Consider the following 27,774-nt stretch of genomic DNA (forward strand, 5'->3'; position numbering starts at 1 on the left):
GGAATAGACCATCTCTTCAATAAATGGTATTGGGACAAACGGGTCAGCTACATGCAAGAATGAAACAGGACTTCTTACACCATACACAAAAATAAATTCAAAATGGGTTAAGGACCTAAATATGAGACCTGAAACCATAAAATTCTTAGAAGAAAACACAGGCAGTGATCTCTTTGACATCAGCCATAGGAACATTTTTCCAGACCTTGGCAAGGATTCAAAAGCAAAATTACACTGTTGGGACTACACCAAAATAAAAAGATTTTGCAGAGCAAAGGAAACCATTGGAGAAGACATGTGCAAGTGATATGTCTGATAAAGGATTAACATCCAAACTATATAAAGAACTTCTACAACTCAATACTGTGAAAAAAAAAAAAATCCAACTGAAAAAATGGGCAGAGCCCGAATAAACATATTTCCAAAGAAGACGTAAAAATGGCCAACTAGCACATGAAAAGACGCTTAGCATCCTTCATCATCAAGAAAGTGCATACTGAAATCACAATGACATATCACCTCACACTTGTCAGAATGTCTGAACTCAAAATGACCAGAAATAAGTGTTGGTGAAGATCGTGGAGAAAAAGGAACCTTCGTACACTGTTGGTAGGAATGCGATCTGGGGCAGTTGCTATGGAAAACAATGTGGAGTGTTTTCAGAATTTTTAAAATAAAATTACCACATGCTCTAGTAGCTCCACTACTGGAGGTACCTACCCAAAGAAAACAAAAACTAACCCAAAAAGATATATGCACCCTTATGCTTATTGGAGCATTGTTTTTAATAGTCAACATATGGAAGCGACCTAAGTGTCCATTGAGAGATGAATGCATAAAGAAAGAAGCAGCGCTAATATATATACACAGTACTTACATATATACATATATAAACATACACATATGTTTGTAGTGGACTATTACTCAGCCATAAAAGAAAAAAGAATGAAATCCTGCCATTTGCAACAACATGGATAGATCTAGAGGCTCTAATGTTAAGTGAAATAAGTCAGAGAAAGACAAATACCATATGATTTCACTCATGGGTGGAATTTAAGAAACAAAGCAAAGGAACAAACAAAAGAAAAAGAGACAAACAAAAAAACCCAGACTCTTAAATACAGAGAACAAACTGATGGTTACCAGAGGGGAGGTGGGTGGGGCTAAGGGGAGAGTGGGGGATGGGGACTCAAGAGCACATTTGCCATCATGAGCACTGAGTAATGTGTAGAACTGCTGAATCATACTGTGCACTTGAAACTAATATAACCCTCTACGTTAATTATACTTCAATTAAAAATAAAAAGGCAGGGCCACAAAGGCCACAAAAGACCTAATCTGGATAGGATGGTTAGGGAAGCCTCTGTGAAAAAATGATATTTAAGACAAACACAAAGCATGAGAAAGTGGCAGTTTCTCTAAACTCTTCATAATGTGATTCCTTTTTATAATTGCAAAACCAAATCTGTATTTTAAGAATATAATGTGCTTCTGAGTATGTTCAAGCATTTCAGTTTTGAGTATTTCCCAGTTTGGGGGGATGACTCTCAGTCACACTGTCTGGCTCACTGGGTTTGGTTGCCAAAGGGGAACACTTATTTTCGGGGGGTGGGGCCACCACCTAGAGGACTAAGCCAGATCTAGAGGGGAGCTAGGAGCCTCAGTGAGGAACAAAATTTCCCTAATGCATTGCTTCGAGCTTTTCCTTTCCTTTTTCTCCCTTAAAGTGGCCATTAGGAGGATGAGGATCTTGGCCAATGAGACCACTAGCATCTTCCCAAGGTACATACTTACATAACAGGACTGCGTAGAGACAACCAGAATTCAGGGAGGCTGCAGGCTGTAATATTTAGGGGTAGGGGACTCTCTGGAAATCCTTCTAATAAAATAGCTTACAGCTGGCACTCCCTCCCTCAGGCAGTCCTGGCTGGAGGCCACCCCTGGGAAGATGCTCCGAGGGTCTGCAGCTTTATGACCGAGAGAGGTCGGGGGCCCTTCCTCTCTTTGGTTGACTTGAGCAGCTTAAGCCAAGACACTGAGAGTGGGAGAATACCCCAAACCCTTGAGGAAGAGGCTTGCCCAAGGTCGAGGCCATGTGGCCGCTGAGGCCCAGGCTCCTGGGGGCTCGACCCACTGCCCCTCACGGAGGATGGCCCTGACCCACACCTGCACACCTCCCACTCGGCTTGATGGGGCGCTTTTCTGGGAGGCCGAGTAAGCTAAAAATGCCTTGCCATCATGACCCCAGCAAAAGTCACCCTCTTTCCCCCCCCTGCTGGCTACATTCCCCCTCAGTGCCAGGAAAGCCTGCATTCTCCTCTCCTCGGCAACCCAGAGAAGGCTCTGTCTGCCCACGACTCACACCCCAGCAAGAAAACCGAGGCCCTGAGTTCTCCCCAAGGGCCAAAAATGTGTCAGGCAGAGTCAGACGAGGCCATAAGCATAGGGCTCTTCACCCAGGGTCCACATGGGTCAAAGGCTGAACAACTGAACGAACAACTGAAATTCCACACTTTCCAATAGAAAGTGGATCTGGGCTCTGAGCCCAGACTTCCTCTTCCCCAGTGTGCCACCTACCACCAGCAACAGCAGTCCTTCTGGCCCCGGCAAGGCCACCTGCTCCAGGAAGGCCCCTGGCATGGCCAAGGAGATACTCTCAAAGCACAGCTGAGTCAGACTCGGCTTCTCAGAGGATCAGCTTTCATCATCACTGGGAGGAAAGGATAGTCACTCATCACCGGGGCTGCAAGCCCCTTTGTCCTCAGGTGCCCTGTCCAGCAGGGCTTGGGGCTTGGAGAGTTCAGAATCTCAGAGAGGGGTGCCTGGAATGGGTGGAGCGAAGGTACAGGGCACCTGGACAGGAGGGTCCAGCCCCCCAGCCCTGGCCGCTGTGTGTGAAGCCTAGCACTCCTGTATGCGGCAGGGTACCAGGATACATTTTGGAAATGCATTTATGCTCTGGCCTATCCGTCCATGGAAGGGAAGGGGGAGCCAACTGCCCGTTCAGAGTCTGCCCAACCGCCGGCCACGCTAGCTGTCTGATACTCTCAGGATCCTCGGGGGCTTGTACCCCTGCTGAGGGGAGAGCAGTCCCAACACCGGGAGGCAGAGCGATGCCTAAATGCTTAGGGGCGAGCAGTAAGACCCTGTGGGGATCCACTCCTCCCTGGGCTTGCGCTCTGCGGCATCCGCTCCCTCTGACAGCCTGGCTCCGGATCTGTCTGCGAGGCAAGGCGAGGCAGAGAGGTCTGCTCCAGGAAGGCCAGGACCGCCTGTCCCATTCACAGAGCCCCTACTACATAAGATTTTGAGAATGAAGTTGTGGGGGTGTGTAGGGAACATACATGCCTGGATCTATTTCTCTAAGAGAAGAAAATGCCTGGGTTCAGGGAGACTGCACCTGGGGCACCGGGGGCACGAGGAGAGGGCAGGGGTGAGCAAAGGTCCGCAGCACAGGGCCAGCGGATACACACCCCAGTCCTCACCAGTCCACCTGCTTATTAGCCAGCTATGCCACCTCAGGCAAATCATTCTGGGCCTCAGTTTGACTATAAAATGGGAGCGGGGGTAAAAATATGTGCGCTACTCTCCATATAAAAATAATAGAGGCTGAAGTATGCTGGAAAGGATGGAAACTATTCACATCTAAGCCTATCAGCATGATAAGTATTATGAGTAACAGCAATATTAAAAAGACTAATCTTTGCAGCTTGGGAAGCCTGGCGGCCAGAGGCCCAGGGCTGGTGGGGGAGGCTGGCTCCCAGGGAGGAGAGAGCTGAGGCAGCCAGAGGGTCAGACAGTCGGGTTCCCAGGCTTGCCCTCCCTTCTCACCAGATCCTGCTCAGTCTGCTGGAGAGGCATGACCCTCCCTGGTGTCTACCCCACAATTAGTGTCCTGGCCTTCCCAGAGAAGCTAAGGACAAGGGGTATGGGAGGAGGGAGAGGTGAGTATGTGTGTGTATCTGAGAGGAGGAATCACCTGCTCCGTTCTGTTCTCCCTCGTGCGTGGGGCACAGGTGCCTGCGCACACTCACACACATTCACGCACACACACACATACTTTCTTCCCTGCGTTCCCTCCTTTTAGGTAAGAGACTTATTTAAGGCCTCATCTTACACTTTCTTCTCCCAGCAGTGCCATGAGTTCCTTCTCCTGTCACAGCTATCCTGAAGCTGGGACACTAACTGGGAGTCCCCTACAGGCATCCTGGGCTGCTGGGACATGGCACGGGAAGATGCCTCCCACCCACCCCATGCCTCGGCAGTTAGGCAGACAGAAGGTGACATGGCCCTCAGAGCAAGAAGCCACCATGACCCAGAACCTTTCCCTCCTCTGTGGTGACCCAGCCCAGTCAGTAGCATCTACAGTGCCCAACCCGCCCGTCCTGGGCACTGTTTTCCTGGCCAGGCCTCTCCCAGTAGGCTCAAAAGGTATACCCCAGAGACTGAGGCAGCTGGGAAGTTGTAGGGCAGTCCAAGGCACAAGGAAGGTGTGTGTGCTGCCAAAGTTTCTTCAGGACATAGGTGTGACCACAGAGAAGGAAAATGGAAATGCTGACGGAGGATACCAGTCCTGACCATGCTTGGCTTCCATTTTATTGTTGGAAGGCATGTCTCACTCTGGAGTCTGAAACGATGGTGAAGGGCTATGGCCAGCGGGCTTGTCTGCTCTTGGCCAAAACCTCATCAGACAATGGGTTTCAGACGGAAGAGAACCCCTGGGAGTCCTGACTCACCAAGGCTTGGGCCTCATGTCATGATTGCTCAGCTCTGGAAGCTTCCGTGCCCCGTGGTCCTGCATCTCCACCCATAGGCAAGGGAACTGGCTTGGTTAACCTGTCATCTGCTCTACTCAGGCTCTCCCTGGAGGAGTGGGTTCTGCCCAGCTTCACTCAAGGCTGGGTTTGGGTGCTCTCTACCCACCCCGATAGGCCGAGGACACCAGACTACCAAGGCTGTCTCCGTGGCTCTGGAGGCTGAGCTATGGTTCATCTTGTCACTAAGGGCTGGACTGAGATCATCATACCCATTTTACAGATAGAGAAATGGAGGCAGGGAACTGTTCCTTAACTTGCTGGGATTCTCTCAGAAACCTGAGGTGTAATCCCAGCTGTGCTGCTTCCTGCAAAAGACTCTAATTCCCTCTGGGAACAGTTTGCATGTGTGTCCCTGACCACTGGGATAAGAGGTCTGGCAAAGCAGGGGTTAGAGGAGGTGGACTTGAGGCAGTACGGGGTCACACCAGCTGCCTCTTCAGCCTCCAGGAAGGGGCCCACTTCCTCCAGAAGCCCTCAGGCCCTGCCGCTCAATGCCGACTCTGAGGTCATTCCCCAAGACCAAGAGGTCTCCCTCTCTCTAGACCAGACAGTGCACCTCCCCCTACCAGGTTCAGGGCCATAGGAAGCTGAGAGAGGAGGGAAGCTCTGTCTGGGACTTGTCAGAGCTGCTCCCTGGGTGGGACAGGAGTGCTGAAGGGGCAGGGGAGGGAGGACTGAATGTGGGCAGAGCTGGCTGGGACCATTCTCAAGAAACTGGATTTCCTGGGAGCCTGCTAGGCCTCAGAAAGGGATGGCTCCCCTCAGAGGCCTCCACCCCAGTGCTCTTTCTCTCACCGGCCACAAAGTGGCCATTTCTTAGGGGCCTTGGGTTTGTGGAGAGGACCACCCACCAGGCTGAGGCGTGCTGCAGGCAGAGGGACAGCAAGTGCAGCCAGGAGGGGAGGGTGGAAGGAACCAGTGGCGGCTGGTCTGTAATGGAGCTCTCAGTCCACAGTGGAGAACCGAGGGTCACCCCTGCTGGCCACTGACGGGGGCTCCAGGCCCCAGCAGCTGCTGCGGCCAGGGGCCGGCCGTCATCGGTCTTGGCGCTCCGCCTGGTTCCCAGAGACCCCTACAGCAGTGGGAACGCTTGTCAGCCTCCCTGGGTCCACTCCAGAGACAACACCTCCTCCCCAGCTCTTGGGGTTGGGAGGGTTTCGGCCTTCACCGACACACCCCACAGGGCTGGCCTCAGAACACAGCATCCCCGGTCATTTCTGTTAACGGTAAGGCTCCTCAGGGGCCACCCCTCCCTTACAAACAGGCCCTGCCACACCCGACTGTTTATCTCCTGTTCCTGAGCTCTGGGAAGACCAGCAGGGGCCCTCCTCCCTCACCCCTCCCCGGGCCACACCGGCCCTGCCCCCGCCTGCACACCCGCCACACAGATGGGACCTGCTCCCTCTGTCCACCATGAAAACAAAGCGCCTGGAGATGGCCTGAGGACAAAGCCACAGACGCACAGAATCTGGGAAAAACGTGGTGTGGAGAGCTTTCTATTGAACCGAGTTCCAGCGCCTGCTCCGCTCTCCTGCCCACTCCAGGGCCTCTCTGCCCCCCATTCCTTAGCCTTGGGCCCCGGCTCATTCCACTCCGAGGTCCTCCTTGGCCGTCTGTCATCACAGGGGACAGCCGCCTCCATGCCGCCCACTCCAGGGCCGTGAGTCCACTCGGGAGAGCCCTGCCCAGCTGCCGCCGGCCTGTGGGCCTCCTGGCCCCGGGCGGGCCCTGGCTTTCCTGACGGGAAGTGCCTGCTCCAGCCCCAGCTGCCTCACGGCTCCAGCTCCCGGGAGAGGCGGGACAGTTCCCGCTGGTTGTCGATGACCTTCAGCTGCTGGACATAAGCCCAGGGGCTGGCCGGACTGCGGGTGCTCAGGGACTGCTCGGAGCCTGCCGGAGAGGTGGGAGGGAGAGTGGTCAGGGGAGGACAGCCGCAGCTTTGTAGGGCCCATGCCTGCCCACCCCACCCCCACCCACCACCCCAGCAAAAAGGAGCAGATGAGCCTTGCCGCCCTCCGCCCCCCACCCTGCCAGTTCCCACAGCCCAGCTAGTGGCCAGTCTGCCCTCCAGTCTGGAGCAGAGGTGGTGTGGGGAAGGGCTCAGACTCCAAAACACAGGTCCCCATGATTTCGTACTGCATAACGCCCCTTTCACTGAATTCAAAAGCAATGGCAACTGAAGAATTCTGTGGTCATCATAAATATATGAAGCATTTTAAAAGCTCTAGGTGTATGTGTGTCTGTCCATATAAATTTAGCTGTGTCACTGTATTATGGCAGCCCCCGAGGACGGAGGAGTACGCAGGGAGAGGGAGCTATCGTCAGTGTGCTCACGCTTGGCATGGGTCCAGCAGTGTTCGTTGTATGATCCCAATAGATAGATACGTAAAATAAAGGGCCAACAATGACAGCGCTGGATAAACTGTGGACTCTGATTAATCCCACTTCACACGACTGAAGGTCAATTAAAAAAAATCGGGTCTGGGGTAAGCGGACCCCTGGTCTGGGGCCCAGCTCTATCACTCTGCCCCAGCCTTCTACAGGTGACTTCAGGGCTCAAGCCTGTTTGCGTGTCCTTAAGTTGGGAGAAGGTTCCAGCTTCCTCAGAGCGGTGGGGTGAAGAGTCCACAGCATCCTACACGCCAGCCGAGAAACGCCAGCCGAGGCTGCCCTGGCAGCGCCCAGCCTTGCCCCACTTACACGTGGACATCCTCGCCACCTGGCTGTCCTCGTGGAGGTGGGATACGCGGCTTCTGAGTGGCGACAGTGGCACTGGGCGGGGCGAGAAGCAGGAGTCAGGGAGACAGGGCCCAACCAGAGCCTGGAGGGGCAGAGGTGGGGGTGGGGGTGGGGGGTAGGAATGTGGATTCCAGAGGGGTGGGGGCAGGGGACCAGCCCCTCACCATTGCTGTGGCTTCGGCAGTGTTGCAACATCCGCACGGCTCTGGCCATCATTCTCTGTAGGCAAAGGACACAAGACCAGGCCTGAGGGGCAGGACCCTGACATGGCCTGTGGGGCAGCTGCAAACCAAGACCCCTTTGAGTGGGGGTGTTCCTAGGGACTAGATGGGGCTGTATCTGCTCTGCCCTGACCCTAACCCTAACTGTCAGGTGACCAGGCAGTGGGAGAAAGAACAGAGATCAGGGAGGGCTTCGGGCTCTGTTTGCTGGGTGAGGTCATTAAGGCTGTCTTCCCCAGCACGCAAGGGAGTGAATAGCTTAAAAGAAGTATTCATCTTTGTATTATTAATAACGGCTTTAGGTCAGCTCCCACCCCTCCCCCACTCCCTTCCAAGGACACAGCCATATCTCAAACCCACTCTAGGGGCAGATGCCCACTCTCCTTGAACTCACCATCTTTTCAAAGTTGATGAGATTCTCTACCAGTGTGTGGTTTCCTTCATGGATGAAGGTCATGTCTGCAGAGAGATGGGTTTTGCTTCAAGATCCCCAAAGTCTTCCCCGCTCCTACAGCCCAGGAAAGGTGACAGGCCAATCATGGGAGCCTTGGGCCTGTCCCAGCCCCACACTGCCCTCTTCCTCTGACCCCTCGGAGCAATTTCCTTGTCTCTCTCAGGCCTCGTATCAGAGGCCATCTGATGTCACCAGCACTTGTCTCAACACTGCTTCTAGCCTGAGAACTCCTGATTCATCTGTGTCCCCCGAGGCAAGCACCCCAAGGGTCAGGTGGACATACAGACAGACGCGGACAGACGTGGGAACGGATGGGTGGAGGTGAGAAGGTAAGCACTGGTCCAATTACCTTTGAGAAGAAGAGGCATGAAGGGGATGATGGGAGGGGAGAGCTTGGTGAGGGCCACGCGATAGACTCGGTGGTTCCACGAAGGGTCCTGAGAGGGGAGAAGCCTCTGTGAGGGAGGGACCTGACCACCACGCACCATGACACAAGCAAACACCACCTGCTCGGAGCTCAGCTTCCTCTGGGCCCCAGGTCTCCCCGAGGCGGGCTCCGCAGCAGGCAGGAGGGAACCTGAATCACCGCCGGTCATCTGTGTGTGAGGCTTCAGGGTCTTGGCCCCCCAAACACGCTTCCGGGGCCCAGGGGTTTCATGGAAAACCCTCTCTCTCTGTCTCTGTCCCTCCTCTTGTTTTGTCTCTGTCTTTGGGTAAATTCCTCTGAATCTCTTGAGGCCGCAAGGTACATTTTTTTCTCGAGAGCTCATAGCCAGGCTGATAAAAACCCTTTGTGCAAGCTCTCTTGAACACTCTCAAGACCTCTTAACCGTCAACAATTCCTGGCAGGGGGGTGGGAAGGGCAGCCAGCTCCTCAGCTCTTCCCTTGTCTCTGGCCTCCTCTAGCATCTCCTGAGGAGCCACTGACAGACTCTGGCCCACCATGGGTCTGGTGCCAGGACCTGCTTCCTGAGCCTGGGGCAGATCAGCAGGAGACCCGTGTTCCCCGGATGTTCCCCTGGCGCTTCGGAGCCCGAGGCCAGACACCAAATGTGTCCTGTCCTGGTCCTCACACAGGACCTCACGGCCACAGCCAAGGTTCTCCCACCCCTGCCACACAGGATACAATATGCTCTGTGCCCCCCTCATTCTGCTAACACTTCGTGCTGCAGCCAGCTCCCCAAACACACAGCCCAGAAGGAACCCGACTCTGGCCCAGGGCTGGGAACTCTGGAAGTGGCCAGGAAAAGGTAGAGGGACTTCTGGGAAGCCCAGAATCAGGGTTTCTGGAAAGAGGAGCCAAGGCCCAGCACTCACCAGCAACCTCTCGAGGGCCGAGTACAGCTTCCGGACTTTGTGGGGCAGCCGCTGTAGAGGAGAGGCAGATGGGGCTCTCACTGCTCCTAGCCCCAACCCACACTCCAAGGATGGGCACGGGGCTCTCCAGATCACACCTACCTCCCAGGTGTGGGCCAGGCGGCTGATGGCCGAGTTGCTGAGGCCAAACATGACGGCAAAGAAGGAATTGAGATTCTTTTGCTCCTTGAGGCTATGGGTAGAAGATCCAGAGAATCTCAGGGGAAACAGCCACGCCCACAGAGTTCCTACCCAGACAACAGCAGGCCTAGGGCCCAGGATCAGGCCCGGCCTCTGCCTCTGTGGGGCCTGGGGCCAAACGGGGTAGGGAGGCAAAGACTCTAGGAGACCCAGGGAAGCAAGGGGATGGCAGATTAGGCAACTGGGGACAGAGACGCCTCAGGACTCAGCCACACACACACACCCCCTTCCAGCCCACAGACACTCACTGGGCGGCCAGCTTGATGAACTTCCTGAGCAGCTGGGCCCGCAGGCCCGGCACAGGGCAGAGACACAGCTCCGTGGCCACCCAATACTGGAGCTCATTGAAGCGGCGCATGAAACGCTCCAGGTTGGCCGTGGTGACGTCCCGCAGGTGCTGGGGGCCCAGCACATAGTGGATCAGCTCTACCTGGGGAGGAGAGAGCAGGAGAGATGAGCCCACACAAGGTGGGGTGTCCCTGCCAGCCGGCTGCACGCCTCCCCTCAGCTCTGCTCCCCGCACCTGGTGGATACTGTTGAAGAGGCTCCAGTCGTGGTCTGTCAGCTGGCCCGCCAGGTCCTTGGCACTCACCAGGTCCAGCCCTTCTGCAGAGCCCATAGTAGGCCCCAGCTGCTCGGGGTGTGGGGTCTGTGGGTGCAAGAGAGCTCAGGAGGGGAATCCAGGGGACAGATGCGGGGTAGGAAGAGAGAGTTTGAGGCAGAGACTCCGTGCCTATGGCCAAAGGGATGTCGGGGAGGGGATGGGTGCTACCAGGAGTAGGCCTCTGAAGGATAAGGCTGCCCAAGGAGACGTCTATCCTCCTGCCAGCTCCCCAATGCTGAGACCCCCCTCCTTTTAGGGCTCCTATCTCCTGGGGAATCTCCAGTGGGAGGAGGTCTTCTTTCTCCTTGAGAGCTCTCAACCAGCTCTCTCCCTTCCCCAGCTTCTGGAACCTTCCATCAGCTGAGGCCCACTCCTTCCATTTCATCCTTAAGACCCAGCAGCAGTCAGAGCCAGGGCCTCGTATCCCCTCTTTGTGACCCTCCCCTGCACCCATCTCTGCCACTCCCAAAACCCAGCTCCTCCCTGGCCCCCTGCCTGTTCCTACCAGCTCGTGCACTTCCTGTGGGTTGACAACAAAGAGCCGCTCATTGAGCCCCAGGGATGTGGCCACACCACGGGCCTCTGGCTGCAGGCCAATGGCATCTGCAAAGAAAGCAGAGGCTGGGCTGGGGGATGGGGAAGTGGTGGACAAAAAGGGAGGCCAGGGAGCCACCAAAGGCAGAGTCGGGGCCCCAGTCGGGAGGCTGGGAGGACCCTTCTCCCAGTGGCTGGGCTAGAGTCCTGGGCAGGTGCTCTTGCCCACAACATCCACACTGCCCAGGTTGTGGACAGGTCAGCACACCAAGGAAGACAAGAAAGGATTGTCAGTGACACAGGCAATATTCAGGCAACACTGAAGTCTCCGAGAGTTTCCTCTGTTGTCACATGGAGACAGCAAGACCAACCCTGACAACTCACAGGTCCAACAAGTTAATTTATGTAAGCAGTGGCAATAACTAGATGAGGCAGGTAGTGGCCTTTGAAAAGTGGAAAGTGCCTCACACGGGCCTTACTTAGTGTTGATTTTCGTCAGCAACTACTAAACGAGCCCGTGTTCTTAGTCATGTGGGAATCCCCACTCTCTAGGCCGGTAGCCTCCAAAGTAAGACCATCATGCGTCCAAAAAATATCAACTCTTCTCCTTATATTTATTTTTCTCATCTGTTTTGCAATTTTACTTTGTGGGTAGCTTCAGAATTATATAGTGTTAGTATGGGAGTATATGTATATGACTTCTGAGCAAATACACAGATAACAGTGGGTTTGTAGTAAAAATAGCATTTACTGACATGGGAGGGGATCTAAACGATCTGAAGGAAGGTCAGTGCTCTGAACAGTCCCTGTCACATAGTAGGGTCTCTGGTTCCGGGGCAGCTGCAAGTCTCTGAGTCGCCACCAGGGGGAGGTGCTTCCCAGAGCAGAACACAGGTGCTCGGGACTTGATCCCGAAGCCCCACTTCCTGAAGGGGGAGAAGGGTTTGCTTTTCTGGCCTCCGCTCCTTGCCATTATTCCCTGGGTGCCCCTAATTCTTGTCTACTCTAGGCTCCAGCTGTCAGGCCCGGGCTGTGTCCTTCACAGAGACTGAAGAGAGGTTTCTGATGGCCCAAGGTCCCAGAAGGGATGTCTAAGTAATTCTCATGCTTCCATGTTCCAAGCACTAACTTTGTGCCAGCCCCGGGCTAAGTGTTTTCTTAATGTGACCTCGTTTAATGGCCACAGCCATCCCGTGTGATGGGTACAGTTTTAGAGCTCATGGGACAGGTGAGGAATCAGAGGCTCAGAGAGGTTAAGCACTCTGTTCAGATCAGGATCACACAGTTCGTCGGTAGTGGGTCTGGGGTCCCAACCCAGGCCCAGGGGTTCTGTGGATGCTCTTAACCACCAAGCTTCTCTGTCTCACCTGCCACGCTGCCTCCAGCTCCTAACACATTGCTGCCCGTAGCTGCCTCTCAAGTATGTGCGCCAACTGACAAAATGAATGAAGACTACCTAAATTCAAAAGCCAGACACTCTCATTGACTCGGGGAAATTGCCTCATCCCCTTGAGCTTCAGTTTCCTTGAAAGAAAATAGGATGAAAGTACCTATCTCATAAAGTGGTTATTAAAATTCCATGAATATATGAGGACGATAATAATAAAATTAATGTACGAAGTGCTGGGCCAGCCACCGTTCTAAACCCTAAAATAGATAGGCTCATTCAGTCCTCACAGTTCCTCTGTGAAGTCGGCACTCCTATCAGCCCCATTTTACAGATGCTGAAAAGAGCACAGAAAGATCAAGAAGAACCCTGCCCGAGGACACACAGACAGGGAGCTAAAGGGCTGGACACAACGGCAGACAGCCGGCCCCAAGCTCATGCTCTCAAGCATGACACACAAAGCACTTTGGAGACACAATAAACCGGCCTTAAATGCTAACCATCACTAACAATGATGAAGGCGATCAAAATGATGATCTTAATTCAAGGGCGGGAATCTGGGCATGCACGGATGGACGGGCCCCTCCCTCAGGGCCATCCCACCCAGAGACACAACTCACCACCTGCAGAGTTGACCTTCACCAGCACCTGCCCCTTGGTCCAGCCATCCTCCTGGGCCAATGCTGCCATCACCTCTCTCACGGAGGCTGTCACAGGCAGCTTCAGGGTCAGCACGGAGTGGTCCGGTCGGCAAATGTCATAGGGGACTGGAGAGGAAGACCGGGCTGAGCTGGAGGAAGAGGCTTCTTGGTTCCCCCAGCCAGAAGTGAGCGTGCAGCAGATGCAGCAGTGGGAGGGTCCCAAAGAGGCAGGATGGGTGGTGAGGGGAAGCCTGGGTGGATATGCTGCCGGGGCGGAGGGGGGGGAGGGTTGTCCTGACTTTGGGGGGCACACCCTGTCTAGCAGCCTGGAACAGAGATCCTGAGGAGTACAGTGTATCCTCCTCAGCCAGGCATACAAAGGTCAAGGATGACAGCAGCAGGGTGCAGGCTGGCAGGGACCACCAACCTTTGTCCCCAGCTCGAATGGCACAGTTCCTGCTGGGGAGGGGCTGGTCCTGGCCGGGGAGCCAAACGGGCATGTTCCTGGTCTGAGAGGGAGAGAAAGTAAGCCCTGGGGCACAGGGGGCACAGGGGAGAACAGGTAGAGCAGAGGCTTCTGTCCCCGGGAGCGTGAGACCTGCACAGGGCACACACCACCGGCAGGCTCTGCTTGCTGCGTGGACCTGAGCTGGGTAAGCATGAGGCACCAAGACTCCCCGAGGAGAGACAAGTCAGTGCTCCTGTGCCTGCGTGTCACCCCTTTTGCCAAATGGGCCCTGAGTGGTCCTAATATGAGCACACCTCAGCCCTTGGCCCTGGTTTTCTCTTCCTCTTGCTCCTCTGGCTACTGTTTGCTAGCTGGCTGTTTGCTGCGTGCCAGGCTAAGGACAGGATTATTCTAAGTATCTAAATAGTCACAATAGCCCTTTAACAAAAATATTCATATTATTCCCATTTTATATGTGATAGAAATGAGGCTCAGAGAGATTAGTAACGGGCCCAAGGCCACACAGCTGCTTAGTAGCACAGCCAGAATCCTAACCTGCTCCTCCCCACACGCTACCGCCCCATCAGGCCCCACAGCCCTTCTTCATGCGGCCCCAGCACAGGGCAAGGAGTGGAGGCCTCCACCACACAGTGCCTCCACCCACCCGACTGTTCCTCTCACTCCTGTACCGACTCTTCCCCTCCCAGCTCTGAATGGGGCCAATCCTCCGAGCTCAGACCCTGACCCACAGGTCTTCTCTATGTTTCATGTCTCAGAGCTCTCCCCAGAGTTCCACACAGTCTCACACCACCTGCATGGGGAGGTCGCAGCCTCTAGCATCACCCTCTCTTCCAAGCACCTCCTGGATCCTTCCATATCTGTGCTCCATCCCCCCAGATGCTCTCATCCTGCCTCCCAACCTTTCTCCAGCCCCTGACCACCCCCCCACTCTGGTTTCCCTAAAGCTTATCATCTTGTTCTGGGCGTTCCCCTGAGCCCCTCCTCCCAGCCCAGGCCAACCCTCAGATCCACCTGCTCAGTTGCCTCCCTCCTAAGTGGCCGGACTATTCTCCTCCATCAGCCCTTGGGTGCCTCCTACCCCTCCCCCCACAGCCCCCAAACACCCCCTACCCGTCTACCTGACCAGAGCCAGATCAAGCTTCCTAATGTAGCTTCAAGGCCATCACTGTCTGCTAGATAAATCACCAGCTCTTTAGCTGACCTACTCAAAACACACACTTGACCTTGTCAACCCATGGTTCCCACACCTCCAAGGCATGACACTGTTCAGAGGACAAGGACCAAACCCCTCAGCATGGCCTCCTCTGGTGGCTCCCTCTCACACTCCCTCCTGCAGGGTCCCAAACAGGCGGATTTCCCTCCCGATCGAACCAGACTGTGGGCCCCTTCTGCCTTGACCCTCCTGCCCTGTAGCTCTCAGCTCCTGTGGTCACACTCCCTGATTCTGACCCTGAGTCAGCCTGCCTCTTCTCCATCTTCAGAGACTCCTGCCTTTGCCGTTAGGCATCATGACACTGTCCAGCCGCTCTATCCCTCGCCTGTCTGTGATGTGAGCCCCACATGGCCGGGGGTGTCTCGCCCCCACTTCTGCAGCAACAGCACCTAGCAGAGGGCCTGTGAGGGCAATTCCACACTAGTTCCTGAGCACCCTCCATAAGCCAGACTGCCTGGGAGCCCTGGGGAAGCAGAGGTCTGGGCCCCTCACTCTCGAAGCCAGCACTCCAGCTTGGTGGGACAGGTGATAAAGAAGTACCCCACATGGTGCTAAGGCTTTGAGGGGAATCACAGAAGACACCTTGGCAGGGGAGAGGGTGCGGTGCTCTAGATAAGGAGATGGGGGGGCCTCTCTGAGAACCCAACACTTTCGCTGAGATCATAAAGATAAGGATCTAGGCGGGCCAAGAGCCAGAGATAGAAATTTCCAGGCCCTGAGGTAGAAACAAACTTTGCCTATAGAAGAGAAGGAGCCTGTGAGAGTCTGGGGTCAAGGGGCACTCAGGCCACCAGGCACAGAGAGCCTGGTGTTTATTTTCCCAGGGCAACACTCCCTATAACCAGCCCCATCCTACCTTTCCAGCCCTTTCTCCTACTATTCCCCAAGAAATCTCGGCTCCAGCCACACGTCCTCATCCCCCTTTGCTCCCTGTGGTCCCCTGCCGGGGATGGCACTGGCCACCTCTGACTCCCAGGAACCCTCACGCTTCAGAGGCTGCCTTCAGGCACCATCCCGCCATCCCCAGAACTGCTAACTGGTTCTATGAACGCGGACTACCTCCCAAATGCAACAGAAACCCCTTGGGGTGAGGTAGGGGTGGAGGGGTGACCCTAGACCTCTGTGTCTCCCCAGGACTAGTGGGGAGTTCCTGCTCTGTGAACACCTATCCCAGCCCCAGGGGTGTGCCTGTGCGTGGGGATCCTTTGCAGGCTGAGCCCCTGGGGTGGGGCTGAAGGAGGGGCAGAGGGAAGAAGCTGGGGCCAGACAGAGGTGAGAGGAGCTGGTCCATGCAGACACCTTCATCTGAGGAGATGCATTCCCACAGCCATTTTCCAACCTGCGGAGCAAGTGAGAAGGGCATTGAGATGAGGCGAGGGACCGAGCAACAGCAACGGACCCCTGTGGGGGAGACAGGAGGGTAGGGGCAAGGAGTGGGGGGAGGGGGTCTGGCCCTGGATTCCATCTGCCCTCAGCAGAGGCTCAGAGCTTTGCAGACTTGCTAAGTTCCAGCCAGAGGGGGCAAAGCCAGGGCTCAAAACTCAGCCCCCGCCTGCTGGGATTTTCGCAGGCCAGCACCGGAAGGAAAGAGAGTTCCAGGAAGCGCCATGCCCCAGGGGTCAGTCTGGGCAGATGAGCCCTCCCTAAACCTCACCTGGTCCTACGGGAATGTCTGGGAAGGCCAAGAGAAGCTCTAGGAAATGCATCGGGTAGGGCTGGCAGGACCGGGCACTGAGGATGCTCTGGGGTAAGTACGTGCAGAATGGAGGAAGTGGGAATGGCAGGTGCGCTCAGGAGAAGGGGCGAGGGAGAAGGCGCAGGCACGGCGTAAGGGTGAACAGCAAGCGACTGGTAAGAAGGGCTGACTGTAATAAGGAGTCAAACGAGCAGTCCCAGCCGGCTCTCCCACGGCTCACGGCACCTGCAGGTGCTGCTGAGCTAAGGCATGGGAACACGCCATCCTCAGGAGATGGGCGCCCGGTGTTAGGGACGAGAGCCTGAGGCCCCGAGAGGGGGACCATGCCTAGAACAGCAGAGCCACAGGCAGTGCAGCCTGGATGGCCAGCAGCGTGTTTGTGTCAGTGTCCAGCATCAGCGTGGGGTTCTCCATCCCCTATGCACCACCCGCCACACATGTGAAAAGTTTACTTAAAGCCTGAGCCTCCATCACCTGTGGTGTCGCCGCCTCTCCGGCCACTGCTCCCGCAGCAGGAGGCAAAGCCGCGTGTCTCTGCTCACCAGGTCTGAGAGTTTCTGGGAAGAGCCAAGATGCATTGGCTCAGAGGTAGTCTCACCTCCCCCTGGCTGCCCAGTCTGGCCCTGCCTCACCCCCAGGTACCTGGAGAAAGCTGGTGGCCACCGGGTCCGCGTGGAGCATGGGGCCATAGAGGGCCATCCACTGGCTGACCAGTCGCAGGATCTGCTGCCTCTTGTTACAGATGTAGGTGCTGTTCTCCTGCTCGCTGCCCCCTGAGGGCTCCGCGTGGAAGGTGGGTGCCAGTCAAGGGAACCACAACGGCCGGCCAGGCCACCCACCACAGCTCAGGCAAAGGACCGGCAAGGACACCCCGGGGCCCGCGGACAAGCCGGCCTCGGCACCAGCCTGGTCCTTCGGAGAGCTCAGCGCAGCCCTGCGGGGAGAGACCCCTTTTCCCTGTTCTGCACAACCTCCTCATCCCCCCTGGAGCTGGAAGGATATTGGTGAAGCAGGGCAGCACAGAGCTGGGCACTGGGCATGAAGACGCTGTAGGTCAGGAGGAAGTCACTGAGGAAAGTCTCTGTAGGGCAGGAACAGGGGAACAGGAGGAACCTCAGAGATCAAGTCTGCCGAGCACAGATATAGACAGAACGGGGGTTCCCTTCTCCTAGTCCCACAGCGGGCAGTGTCCAGCAAGGCCCAGCCCCTGTGACGGCACTCCCCACCCAAGCCAAGAGCACAGGAACAAGGACTTCCTGCCAACCGGCCGAATGGGCCAACTCAGCACCCACTAACATCACACTCAGGGTGCCTGGCCCTCTCCCAGACTACGCTGACCATCTGATGAGTCACACAGTAGATGGGGCATCTCTTGCCCCTACCTGTTGGGTCATGAGTGCTGGAATCAGGTCGCATGGCCTCCAACAGTAGTTCTAGGATCTTCTCTGGGGTGCCAGACATCACAGTATACCTAGCAGAAACAGCCAATCCATAGCACTTCCCACATCTGGACAGACATCAAGAATCATATTGCCCTTCCCTATCCACCAGCTCGGCCCCACCTTGGGGTGTAAGGGAAAGCTGGCTCTGGGGGTGCATCTGATCCCCGGATGTCCCGCCCCTCCCACCCCGGTGAGGCCAGCGAGCAGGGGTAGGACATGGGGGAAGGGAGTAAAGCCTGGAAAATGGAAGCAGAGAAGGTGGGCAAGAGAGAAGGTGTGCAGAAGGAGTGTGGCAGGTGTGTTACCGGTTCCTGCCTGGGGTTGGAGGGCGAGAAGGACCAGCTCCCTGAGAGGCTCTCTCCAGGACCAACACCACTTTGCCATGTTCTTCTAGCCTCATGGTCTTCGCCTCCACATCCTGGAGAACAAGCCACACCCAGTGCTCAGTACACACCGCAGGTCCTTTCCCCTGTTCCAGGACATCTCCCTCCACCGCCCCACAAGGTCATTCAGCCCTTCTCCCACCCCATTCAATGCCCATGGCCTTGGATCTTCCCTACTCCCAGTCCTGCCCATCATGCAGCCTGAGCCACCTCTTCCACACTTCCCTCCCCCACCTCCTTCTGTGGCTCCCACTCTCCATTACGTTGCCTCCCCTCATGCCCTAGTCTCCCACCCCTCTGTGCCCTGCCACCCCTCTGTAGCCACCCACCCCCACGGTCTCCCACACTGAGCTGGGGTTCTCCGGTTTCACTGAGCCTCCTCAGCGTGCTATGGACCTCTCCCATGTACCAGCCATCACCTCTAAGCTTCTCCAGCTCCTACCTCTCCATGCTCCTTATAGGCCTTCTCTGGTCCCTGCCCCTTACCCCCTACCACTTCTCCAGAGGAGGGTCCTTGCCATGTCCCCTGCCCTGACACCCCCAGTAACGGCACCTTGATGATACGGTTGAAGTCCTGCTTGTCCACGCGGAGAAAATGACAGTTGTCTTCTCTCAGGATGATGGTGGCTGCCCGGGGTGCGTCATTGACCAGTGCCAGCTGTCCAAAGTCGTCTCCCTCGTGCAGTGTGGTCACCAGCCCCTGCAGCCAGCACCACCCCCCAAACCCTTGTCAGAGCAGATCCATGGTGGGAGAACCCCTGGGCAGGAGGAGACCTGGGAGATTGGCAATCTTGGGTCCATTCAAGGTCCTACCTCGAGGGCTAGGGCCAGGGAAGCGGATACCACCAAGGAGGCTGGAGAGAGAGGGAGAACTCACCTTGCCATGGGTCACCACATTGACCGATCCTTTCCAGATAATGTACCACGAGGTGCCCTTGTCTCCCTGGCTGAACACTGAGAGAAGAACCCATTAGACACACCTGGAGTCACCCTCCTCTTCTCTATGGCCTCTGCCACGTCCAGACCCCTGGTGCCCAGTGACCTGCACCCCTTCTGACTTACACACAGTCCCCGCTTTGCTGTGTGGTTCAAAGAGAAGAACTGCTGCTAATTCCCGCTTTACCTGTGAGGCAGGGAGAGGAGGGTCAGTGGGGCGAGTCCGGGGTAAGAAGGGCCAGGTTAGCGGGGAGGTTAGGTTCAAGGACACAAGCGCCTGGGGGCAGAGATGGGGCTAGCTCAGGTGCCCGGGATTCAGCAGGAGACAACGCAAGGGAAGGAAACAAGCCAGGAGGGGCAGAGGGATTTTTGGACAAGGATGTTGGGAGCCAGAAATTTGATGGACATTTCCAAGCCAGTGGCCGAAGGGGAGGGAAGCACCTGCTGGCCCAGCTGTAGGGGCCACAGGGGTTTGCAGGGAGAGGAGGTCCTGGGGGAAGGGTGGAGGCAGGCGGACTGACCGAGTTTGAGAGGTGGGCCACAGCCTTGATGTGCAGGAGCTCCTCAAAGATGAGGTCCAGCTCCTCGTCTGTGCGCTGACCCGGGCTGCAGGCACAGGATGGTAGAGAAGCAAACAATGGACTGCGGGCCTCAGGGCATGGGAGCCGCTCCGCCCACCACGCTTGGGCCCGGGGCCAGCTGGCCGCAGCGGTGGTGGTGACCAGACCAGGCCGGCCACTACTGCATGTGCACCACGTGCTGGACAAGGGGCAAGTGCTTCCCACGTGTCAATCCCACCTGCCCTCGGGACGACCCTGTGATGTGGGCGCGGCGCTCCTCCTTTGACAGAAGAGGAAGCCGGCACGGAGCCGTCCAAGGCTACCCAGAAAGTCGCCAGCAGAACTGGAACCTGAACCAGGACCTGCCTGCCCACCCCCGCCCAGCCACCACCGCCCCTGAGCGCACCTGCTCCTTATAGACCCCATGCCTCCCACCCCAGCTACAAAGGAAGAAACAGGTTCAGAGGTGGAGAAAGGGGGGCTCCAGGTCACACAGCAAGAGGAAAGGGAGACTCTCAGAGATGAAACGGAGAGACTAGAGAGTCTTAGAGCCATGTGAGGCCAGGGGGTGCAGGCAGCAGGGCACCCGACTCACGGCTTGCGGAGTGCCACAGTGAGCAGAGCGTCAGGCCCCCGCTGGGACAGCAGGGCCACAGCCTCCACCAGCTCCTCCTCCAGCTCCCGGACACCAGCGGTCTCTGGCTCCGGCCCGGGGAAACGGTAGAATTGGGTATCTCGGTCCTGGAAGGTCCAGTCGTGTTTCACTGCAGGGCAGAGGCCCAGGTGTGAGGGAGGAAACAAACTGAGGCCGCGTGGGTACGAGGCCCCTACAGTAAGGCCCGCTGAGGCTCTGCCCCCAGATGCCTGCCCCCCAGGACTGCCCGGCCCGGGGGCCCCCACCCTGGGTTCAGGCTCACCATGGTAAAGGGCACCTTCATCCAGCAGCACCTGGCAGATTCCCACAGCTTGGCTCCGGGATTGGACCCCAAGGCCCAGGGCCAAAATGCCATCCACCAGCTCCCGGCCGGAGCAGCATTGCCTATGAGAGGTAAGGGGACAGGAAGAGGAAGAATGAAAAGGCAGGAGGGAACTAGGCTGGCAGCAGGGTGAGCCCCAGAGGCCTGAAACAGAGCAACAGGGAGAGACACGGGGGGGGGGGGGGGGGGCAAGGAGGCAGCCCAGGCCTCCACTCACCGATAGAGCCGAAGGTGGTACTTCCGGTCTCGGATAAGGGTCGGGCAGGTGGCAAGGAGATGTCGATGCAGCTGCTTCCCAGCCCTGAGCACCCGCTCCGTGGACGCCTAGGACGGGGAGGGCCACAGCTGGCTCAGGCCCTGAAGCCCTGGCTTGCTGTCCCCTCCCGGCTCCACCCCCTGCGGCTGGTACCTGCTCCAGGCTCACGCTGAAATCCAGGGACTCCTCACTGTCGGTGAGTGGCGTCTAAGGGCAGGGGGGAAGGTCTGCATGTCAATGCCAGCTCATGGACCTCAGCCCTCCCCATTTCTCTCGCACCCCTTGCACCGTCCCCAGCTCCAAACACATGCACCTTAGCTACTCAGCCACCCCCGTCCACCAGGCATCCACCTCTCCCCACCCTACAACCAGACCCTTGTCTTCCTTCTCGACACGAGCACTGCACCCCAAGAGATGTGATCCCTGTTCTGCTTAAGCAGGGCCCAGGTGTGCCCAGGCTCCCAGGTGAACCACACCCGTGTAGGGGACATTGCTGAGAGAGAGCGTGAGGATGGGAGGGAAGAAAGGCCCAAGACAGGTCAGGAAGTGAGCATCTTTGCTCCTAGCCTGGGGTCACACAAGCCTAATCCCGAGTCAGGGTTCATCCCCAGCCGCGAGACCTGGGGACTCCTGGGTCCAAATCCCTGCTCCTCCATGTACTAGCAGTGTGACCCTAAATATATGGCTTAACTTCTCCCTGCCTCAGTTTCCTTGTCTATAAAACCTATGAAACACTCATAATAGCAATACAGAGGCTCTGGGCAGGGTTCTGTGAGTTAGTGTGGGTTGAATGTTTGAAGCCCAGCTTCGCACAGGGCTGTACGTACATGTTGGCTATTATTACTCATCTGTGAAGCAGAGGGCGGGCTGCTTGCTGGGAAGGCCCTGTGCTCTCTGAGATGCGGCTGCTAGCCCATAACCCTGCAAGAGGGAGGAAGCCTTGGCGGCGCCCCACTGGCTCTGGAAGATGGGATTTATGTAGAAACACTGGTTAACAAGGCTTCCATGCCCTTGGTATCACCTGAGCCATCCAGGAATCCAGGGCCCATAGGTCCTGGGATGTGGGCTACAACAGCCCCTTACAGCCCTTCTTTCTCTGTCAAAGGGAAAACTGGAATTTGTAAACCATCTCTGGACAGGATTCCTGACCCTCCATGGGCCCTCCCAAAGGCAGAGTACTTTACAGTTTACAAAGCACGTCTTGCTTCATGATTTCCTCTGATCCTACACAGAAGAGGACCAGATGGAAAGTAGGCGGAGCAGGGATGGTCTGTCCTCTCTAACTTAGGAAGTCGGGGTGAAGAGCCGGTGTAACTCTGTCACTCAAGTATCTGACTACTTAGCCAGACAGCCATGCGTAAGCTCCAAAGTGCTCACATTTTTGGTCTCACCCCACCCACCGCACCTGCCTGGCTCCTTCCCCTTCCCCTCTTCCCCCTTCTCACCAGCTCTGTCTCCTGCTTTCCCAGATGCCCTCAGGACCCTGAAAAGGACCTGGCTGGGGAGCTGGGGAGCAAGCAGGCCCAGGGCCAGAACCCCCCAGCCTGGTCCTGGCATCTTCCCACTGTGTGCCATGCAGAGGCCCGAGGTCTGGCATGCACAGGCGCCTGGCCTGGGGCTGGGCGGAAGTCGCTAGGTGTCCCTAGGGTATCCCTGCCCGGGTCATGGGGCCCAGCCTGGTGCCAGACACAGAGCCTTGGAGACTTAGCAACAGGAAATGAGGAGGAGGAGGAGGAGGAGGAGGAGTCGGGGAAGGAGGAAGGGCAGGAATGCTACCAAGCCACCCCCCTGTGTCGGAACAAACAGTGCCGAGTGCTAATGACTTGTTGTTGTTCAAGTCAAAATGCCCAGGTGGCCCTGTCCCTGCCCCAGCTCTCCTCTGTGCCCTCGACCCAGGCTCCAGCCTGTGCTCCCTTCCTGGTATTATTCTGACCCTGGAGGGCACATTAGGAAGGGACGTGCCTGCTCCTGCAGGGCCAGGCAGGGCACACCCCAGATCCCAGATCCCCAGGCCTTGTTGAAGCCATTTCCGGCCCAGCCCCAGGGAATAAGCACCAGGGTCAGGGGAAGGGGGCTCTGGCCCATCAGAGCTGAGGAAGGTTCCTGAAGACCTCCCTCTCAGTCTGCCAAGGACAACAGGAGCCCAGAGAGATGAGGTGATGGACCCAGAGTTTCATAGCTGCTCAGAAATTCAAGAGCTTACTGACCAGCCCTCGCTGAGCCTGGAAGGAGGTGTCTGTCTCCTGCCTCGCAGCTGGGGAGGAGGAGGCTCAGAGGTGACACAACCTGACTTGAGAGTTGGTGAAGAGGGGCTCTGGGATTCATGCTGTGCCTGTCTGGTTCCAAAGCACAGGTCCTCAGCCCCTCCACACCACCTCCACACCACCATCTCCCAGGCACCTCCACGGCCTGGGGGACGGATAAATTCGGCCCTCAGGAATGTTCCATGGGCAAGTAAGTTTAGAAATCCTTGTGTTAAATGAAGTTGCCCGGGTTTGTTATCATAGTCCCTCTGGGTCCCTACCCTGTGCCTGTGCTCTGGACGGGGTAGGGTAGTGGCGGTACTATTCAGGAAATACGATTAAGTCTAGGGGCTCCCAATTTAGACGCCCAGGTCGAATCTCGGTTCCCCAGTACCAGCCAGTTGTGTGACCTTGGCTGCTTATTAAACTCTGTGGGCTTCGGGTTCCTCATCCGTAAGTCGAGTTTGTGATAGTAGTACCCATCTTATAAGGGAATTATGAGGGTCAAATGAGTTAATAACACAAAACACTCAAAGTGATGCTTGGCTTGTGGTAACTGCTTAGTAAATGTTAAGTAACTTGATTAAACCATTATTTTACAATGGGTGCCTATTACCCAGACACAATGCAAAACATATTGTGTACCTTGGCCGACCCTGTCCCTGATATGATAACCCTGAGTGTCACCATAGGGGTTCTCAGTTGGAAAGAAGTGGCTGATCTGGGTAGGGGTGAAAGCCCTTGCCCACGGCATACCCTCCTGCCCAGACAGGAGGGACTTAGGGTAGAAGAGGAGCTTCTGGGCACCAGCACAAGCCAGCTCCACCCTCCCTCCCTGTCACTTGGTGTCAGAGCCACACTGGAGAGGCCGGCGCTGAGCCAGAGAGCTCGTGGAGACCTGTCAGACCAGTTCCCTTAGGCCATGGCTAAGGTCTCAGGCCAGGGCTATGTGTGTTGGGACAGGGAGGGGTGATGCTTCGGTGGTCAGTGTTATCATCTGTAGCCGAAGAAAGCACGCCATGAACTCGGCCGTCATAGCCAGACCACCCGGGGCAGAAGCCTCACTTTGTCTCTTAGCAGAGACGAGTCCGAGCCTCCTGGATTTGTCACTTAGCCACCCCGTGCCTCTGTTTTCTCGTCTATAAAATGAGTTGATGACATTAGTATCTGTCTCGCAGGGCTATTGTCAGATTATTTGATATGATAAGGGAAAGCTCTTATAATAGTGCCTGGGACCCGGACACTTGGGTGGCTCAGTCGGTGAAGCATCTGTCTTCGGCTCAGGTCATGATCCCAAGGATCCTGGAATCAAGCCCCACATCGGGCTCCTGCTCAGCAGGGAGATGGCTTCTCCCTCTGCCTCTCCCCCTGGCTTGTGCTTCCTCTCTCTCTCAAACAAATAAATAAGATCTTTAAAAAAAAAAAAAATAGTACCCGGGATCTAAGTATTAAACAACTATTAGCTACTACCATTGTTTGGACAGGTTGGATGAAAGCATGTTTTCGGAGTTAGAGAACGGAGCCACCTCCCCCAAAACAACCACTCAAAGGGAAGCATCCCAGGCTTCTCTGAGCTTGTGAGACCCACCAGATGTATCCTGACCTTGCCCCTGCCTCTAGATAAATTGATCCTTCTCTGGCTCCCAGACATCGGACAAGATCTCCTCTCCCTCTCCAGGGTTCCAAAGAAGATGTCCTTCCATCCCATTCCAGGGTCACTTTTGCTTTGGTTGGTAAATCTGTTCTCTATCTAACCTCAGGCCGTCCTGCTGTAACTTGCTTTCATTTTCTCTTGTCCTGATTTTGTCACAACACAAAGTGCTCTCTTCAGGCCTCAGGAGGTTGATGGGTTTTCCTCCCTGGTTTTCTAAGAGGCTGTCACAGCCTGAATGACTGCCAGCACTGTCCTCCTAGCCTCCACTCCTTTAAAACATCCACCCTTTACCCGCGGTGCGCAGCCCCTGGTTCCCTCAGGTGAGCCCCTCCTAGGCCAAATGCATCATCCATAGGTGAGAGGTGTGGCTTCTTAAACACAGCGGCAGTGGCCTGAGACCACCATCCCCCCATTGCCCAGAGGCAGTCATCAGGAGAGGGTGTAGCCCTTGCCCCTAGCCCTAAAAATCTAAGTTCCCTTTAATCACTCATTCCCACCTACCCCACACACACGGGGCAGTGAGGGGTGGGGGCTGTGTTTCAGTGACTTTCATCCCATTTCTACTCCAGCAACCCTCACACCACCCTTCTGGCCTCCCACACACCCCAGTTCTTCAATTCTGGGGGCTGGGAGAGTCAGGAGACAGCCTGTGACCTCTTCCACTTCCCCTGCCCTCCCATTCCCCCTCCTGAGTCTTTGAGTCCCCAGGGATCCTCCAGTGACCTCACTGTCCCCGGCACCTGCCCTTTCCCCCACTCCCCATCTTGCCTCTACTAGCTGGGAAGGGGACAGGAAATGAACAAGTAATTATAGCCTGAGAAGGAAGGAGGGAGGGTTCTAGCCCTCAGGCTCCAAGCCTTAGCTACCGCCAGAGACCTGGAGGGGTGGGGAGGCGGCTTAGCCCAGAAGGGGCCGCTCCCCTCTGGAGCCCCAGCTTGACCCGGACCCAGGCCCAAGAGACAACTGATCAGGAAGACCCAGGGAGGGAGGGAGGGGTTGGGGGAGAGCTAGGGACTGGCACCTAGATTATCCTCTCAATTCCGATTTGGGGGAGGAGGTCCCATCACCTTGGCAGAGCTCATTTTGTCTCACTCAGCCTCATATTTTGATAAGGAGGAAAAGAGGTAGAAGGTGGTAGTCATCCTACTCAAAGGGACTTGCTGATAAAAGACATAGGTGACAAGCTCTCCCGATTCTGTCACCTGCTCCTGCTTTCCCCCTACCCCTTCGCCCAGGTTACCCTCCTGGCACCCCACACCCCCCACCAAAGCTGTCCTGTGGCCCACACAATAGACACACGCGAAATCTCAGGGGAAGGAACTCTGGGGACTCTGGGTGGTCGCAGAGAGCGGGAGAGAGCTTCTCTGCTGATCTGAATCCCGACGCCCACCCTGCGCCCCACAGCTCTGCCCACTCCTGCCCTCTCCTTCATTCTCACAGCTCCAGGAGGCTCTTTGGCAAAGGCAGACTCCGGCTCCCGTCTCCAAACTTCACCAAAGCCTCCCTTGAGACCCCCAGAGACAGATGCCAGGCAATGTTCACATGACCACTTCACCCCAAGATCCAGCAGAATTGGCGCAGTTCGGCGGCTCGCCATAGGAGAATGTTGCCGCGGTGAGAGAGCCAGAAGAGCAACGCAGCTTACCTAACCCTCCACCTTGACCTGCCCGCATCTCCCACACGCCTCCTACCACCACCTGGAGAACACACGAGCTGCCTAACTCGGGATGCACAGAAGTGACAGGTCGATGACAAATCCCCTTCCCCCACGCCAGCAGGGGCAGGGGTGAGTACCACTCGCACGCAGACACGCATGGGGCGGCTGTGTACGCCACCCACAAGCACAGCAGCCCAGCTGCTCTCTGCACTGTGCAGCCCAGCAGCGGCCCCTCCACCCCCAGTGGCGTACTCTTTCTCGAAGTCCAGGCCCTCCGGTCCCACCGCCTGGCCCTAGCTCAGCAGCTGATAGGCACTCACCCAGCGGAGCCCCTGGATGCGGCTGGGACGCTGGTGCTCCAGCAGCAGCTGGTAAGAACAGCTTCGGGGCCGGTGCACCCTCTTCAGCACCATGTTGAACAGGGTCCCCTCCGGCACCACGTCCGGGAGGCCTCCCACCTGTGCCGCTCCTAGAGAGGGGGTGTCGTCCACAGCCAGGCCCACCTGCCAGCGGCTCTCACCTGGCCAGCCCACCTGTGACGCAGGGAGGAAGGCAGAGAGCCATGGGGCTGGGGCTGGGACCCGGGCAGCTGGACCAGGGCGCAATTGCCCCAGGCAGAACCACTTCCTTTGAGTCCTCTGGACTGGTCAGGCGGAGGTGCTGCAACCCTGCCAGGAGCCGGGGGAGGGACAGGAAGACCTTCACTGGGGCCTGCCGGTCTGGCGCGCTTCGGGGTCTCCAGCTGGCGGCCGGAGATCAGGCCTTTCTTCCCTGTCTCCTTTGGACTTCTGCCCCACCCCACAGCCCATAGTCCTGAAGGGATCTCCGCCACCTCCCAGTATGAGGCTACGGACTCACTGGATCCCCCAGAAACACAGCTCTAGCTCAAACCCTTCTTCTCCCCTTTTCCTTCACCCCTGGCCAGCCCTCTCTCTCCTGCCCAAACACTCCACGCACCCTGTCAGCTTCCTCTTCTGTTCCTCCCCACCCTGACCCCCCACCTTACCCACCTTCATGTTCCTGCTCAAGCTCGCACAGCCCTGCGGGCTCTAGCGAAAGGCTGGGGCGGGGGGAGACCCTCAGCGAGACCCCGATTGCTCCTAGAAGGGTGTGGGCTGGAAGCCCCAGGAGAAGTGACCGGGGTAATTCCTAGCTGGACCCGCCGCCAGGGCAACGGGCAGGGTGGAGAAGCTCCTTTTAGGTGCGTAGAGGGCAGGGGGCGCGGTGGGGGGGAGCCCCCCCTGCAGCAAGGAGTCCCAAACCTCCACCTCCGTCCCAGACAAATGAGCCAGCTGGCACCGGGCACTGAAGCGAGGCTGCAGCTGGCACTGGTC

At 56.7% G+C, this 27,774-nt stretch overlaps 1 protein-coding gene across 3 annotated transcripts; it reads right to left on the reverse strand.

Annotated features, from left to right (window-relative positions):
* Window positions 1–4,580: 4,580 nt before the first annotated feature.
* Window positions 4,581–27,745, reverse strand: RAPGEF3 (Rap guanine nucleotide exchange factor 3). 3 transcript variants are annotated; one of them, XM_032347994.1, is made up of 28 exons: window positions 27,451–27,745; window positions 26,761–26,973; window positions 21,040–21,093; window positions 20,848–20,954; window positions 20,571–20,692; window positions 20,249–20,417; window positions 19,615–19,699; window positions 19,220–19,280; window positions 19,035–19,111; window positions 18,711–18,857; window positions 18,080–18,192; window positions 17,715–17,803; window positions 17,335–17,413; window positions 16,975–17,125; window positions 16,807–16,889; window positions 15,936–15,975; window positions 13,382–13,463; window positions 12,934–13,080; window positions 10,898–11,013; window positions 10,312–10,437; window positions 10,037–10,218; window positions 9,690–9,780; window positions 9,549–9,599; window positions 8,581–8,668; window positions 8,172–8,236; window positions 7,721–7,775; window positions 7,518–7,589; window positions 4,583–6,707 (listed from the first exon to the last, which is right to left on the reverse strand). In XM_032347994.1, exons 1-28 carry the CDS (start codon window positions 27,454–27,456, stop codon window positions 6,589–6,591), a joined length of 2,790 nt encoding a protein of 929 aa, XP_032203885.1. In that variant the 5' UTR covers window positions 27,457–27,745; the 3' UTR covers window positions 4,583–6,588. The 3 variants fall into 3 exon arrangements, with proteins under 3 accessions (XP_032203887.1, XP_032203885.1, XP_032203886.1); XM_032347995.1 differs by having other exon boundaries at window positions 10,898–10,995; window positions 27,451–27,744; XM_032347996.1 differs by lacking the exons at window positions 21,040–21,093; window positions 26,761–26,973; window positions 27,451–27,745 and having other exon boundaries at window positions 4,581–6,707; window positions 20,249–20,394; window positions 20,848–20,948.
* Between the last annotated feature and the right edge of the window lie 29 nt (window positions 27,746–27,774).

The sequence above is a fragment of the Mustela erminea genome, chromosome 6 (genome assembly GCF_009829155.1).
Source record: "Mustela erminea isolate mMusErm1 chromosome 6, mMusErm1.Pri, whole genome shotgun sequence".
Classification (NCBI taxonomy): Eukaryota; Metazoa; Chordata; class Mammalia; order Carnivora; family Mustelidae; genus Mustela; species Mustela erminea.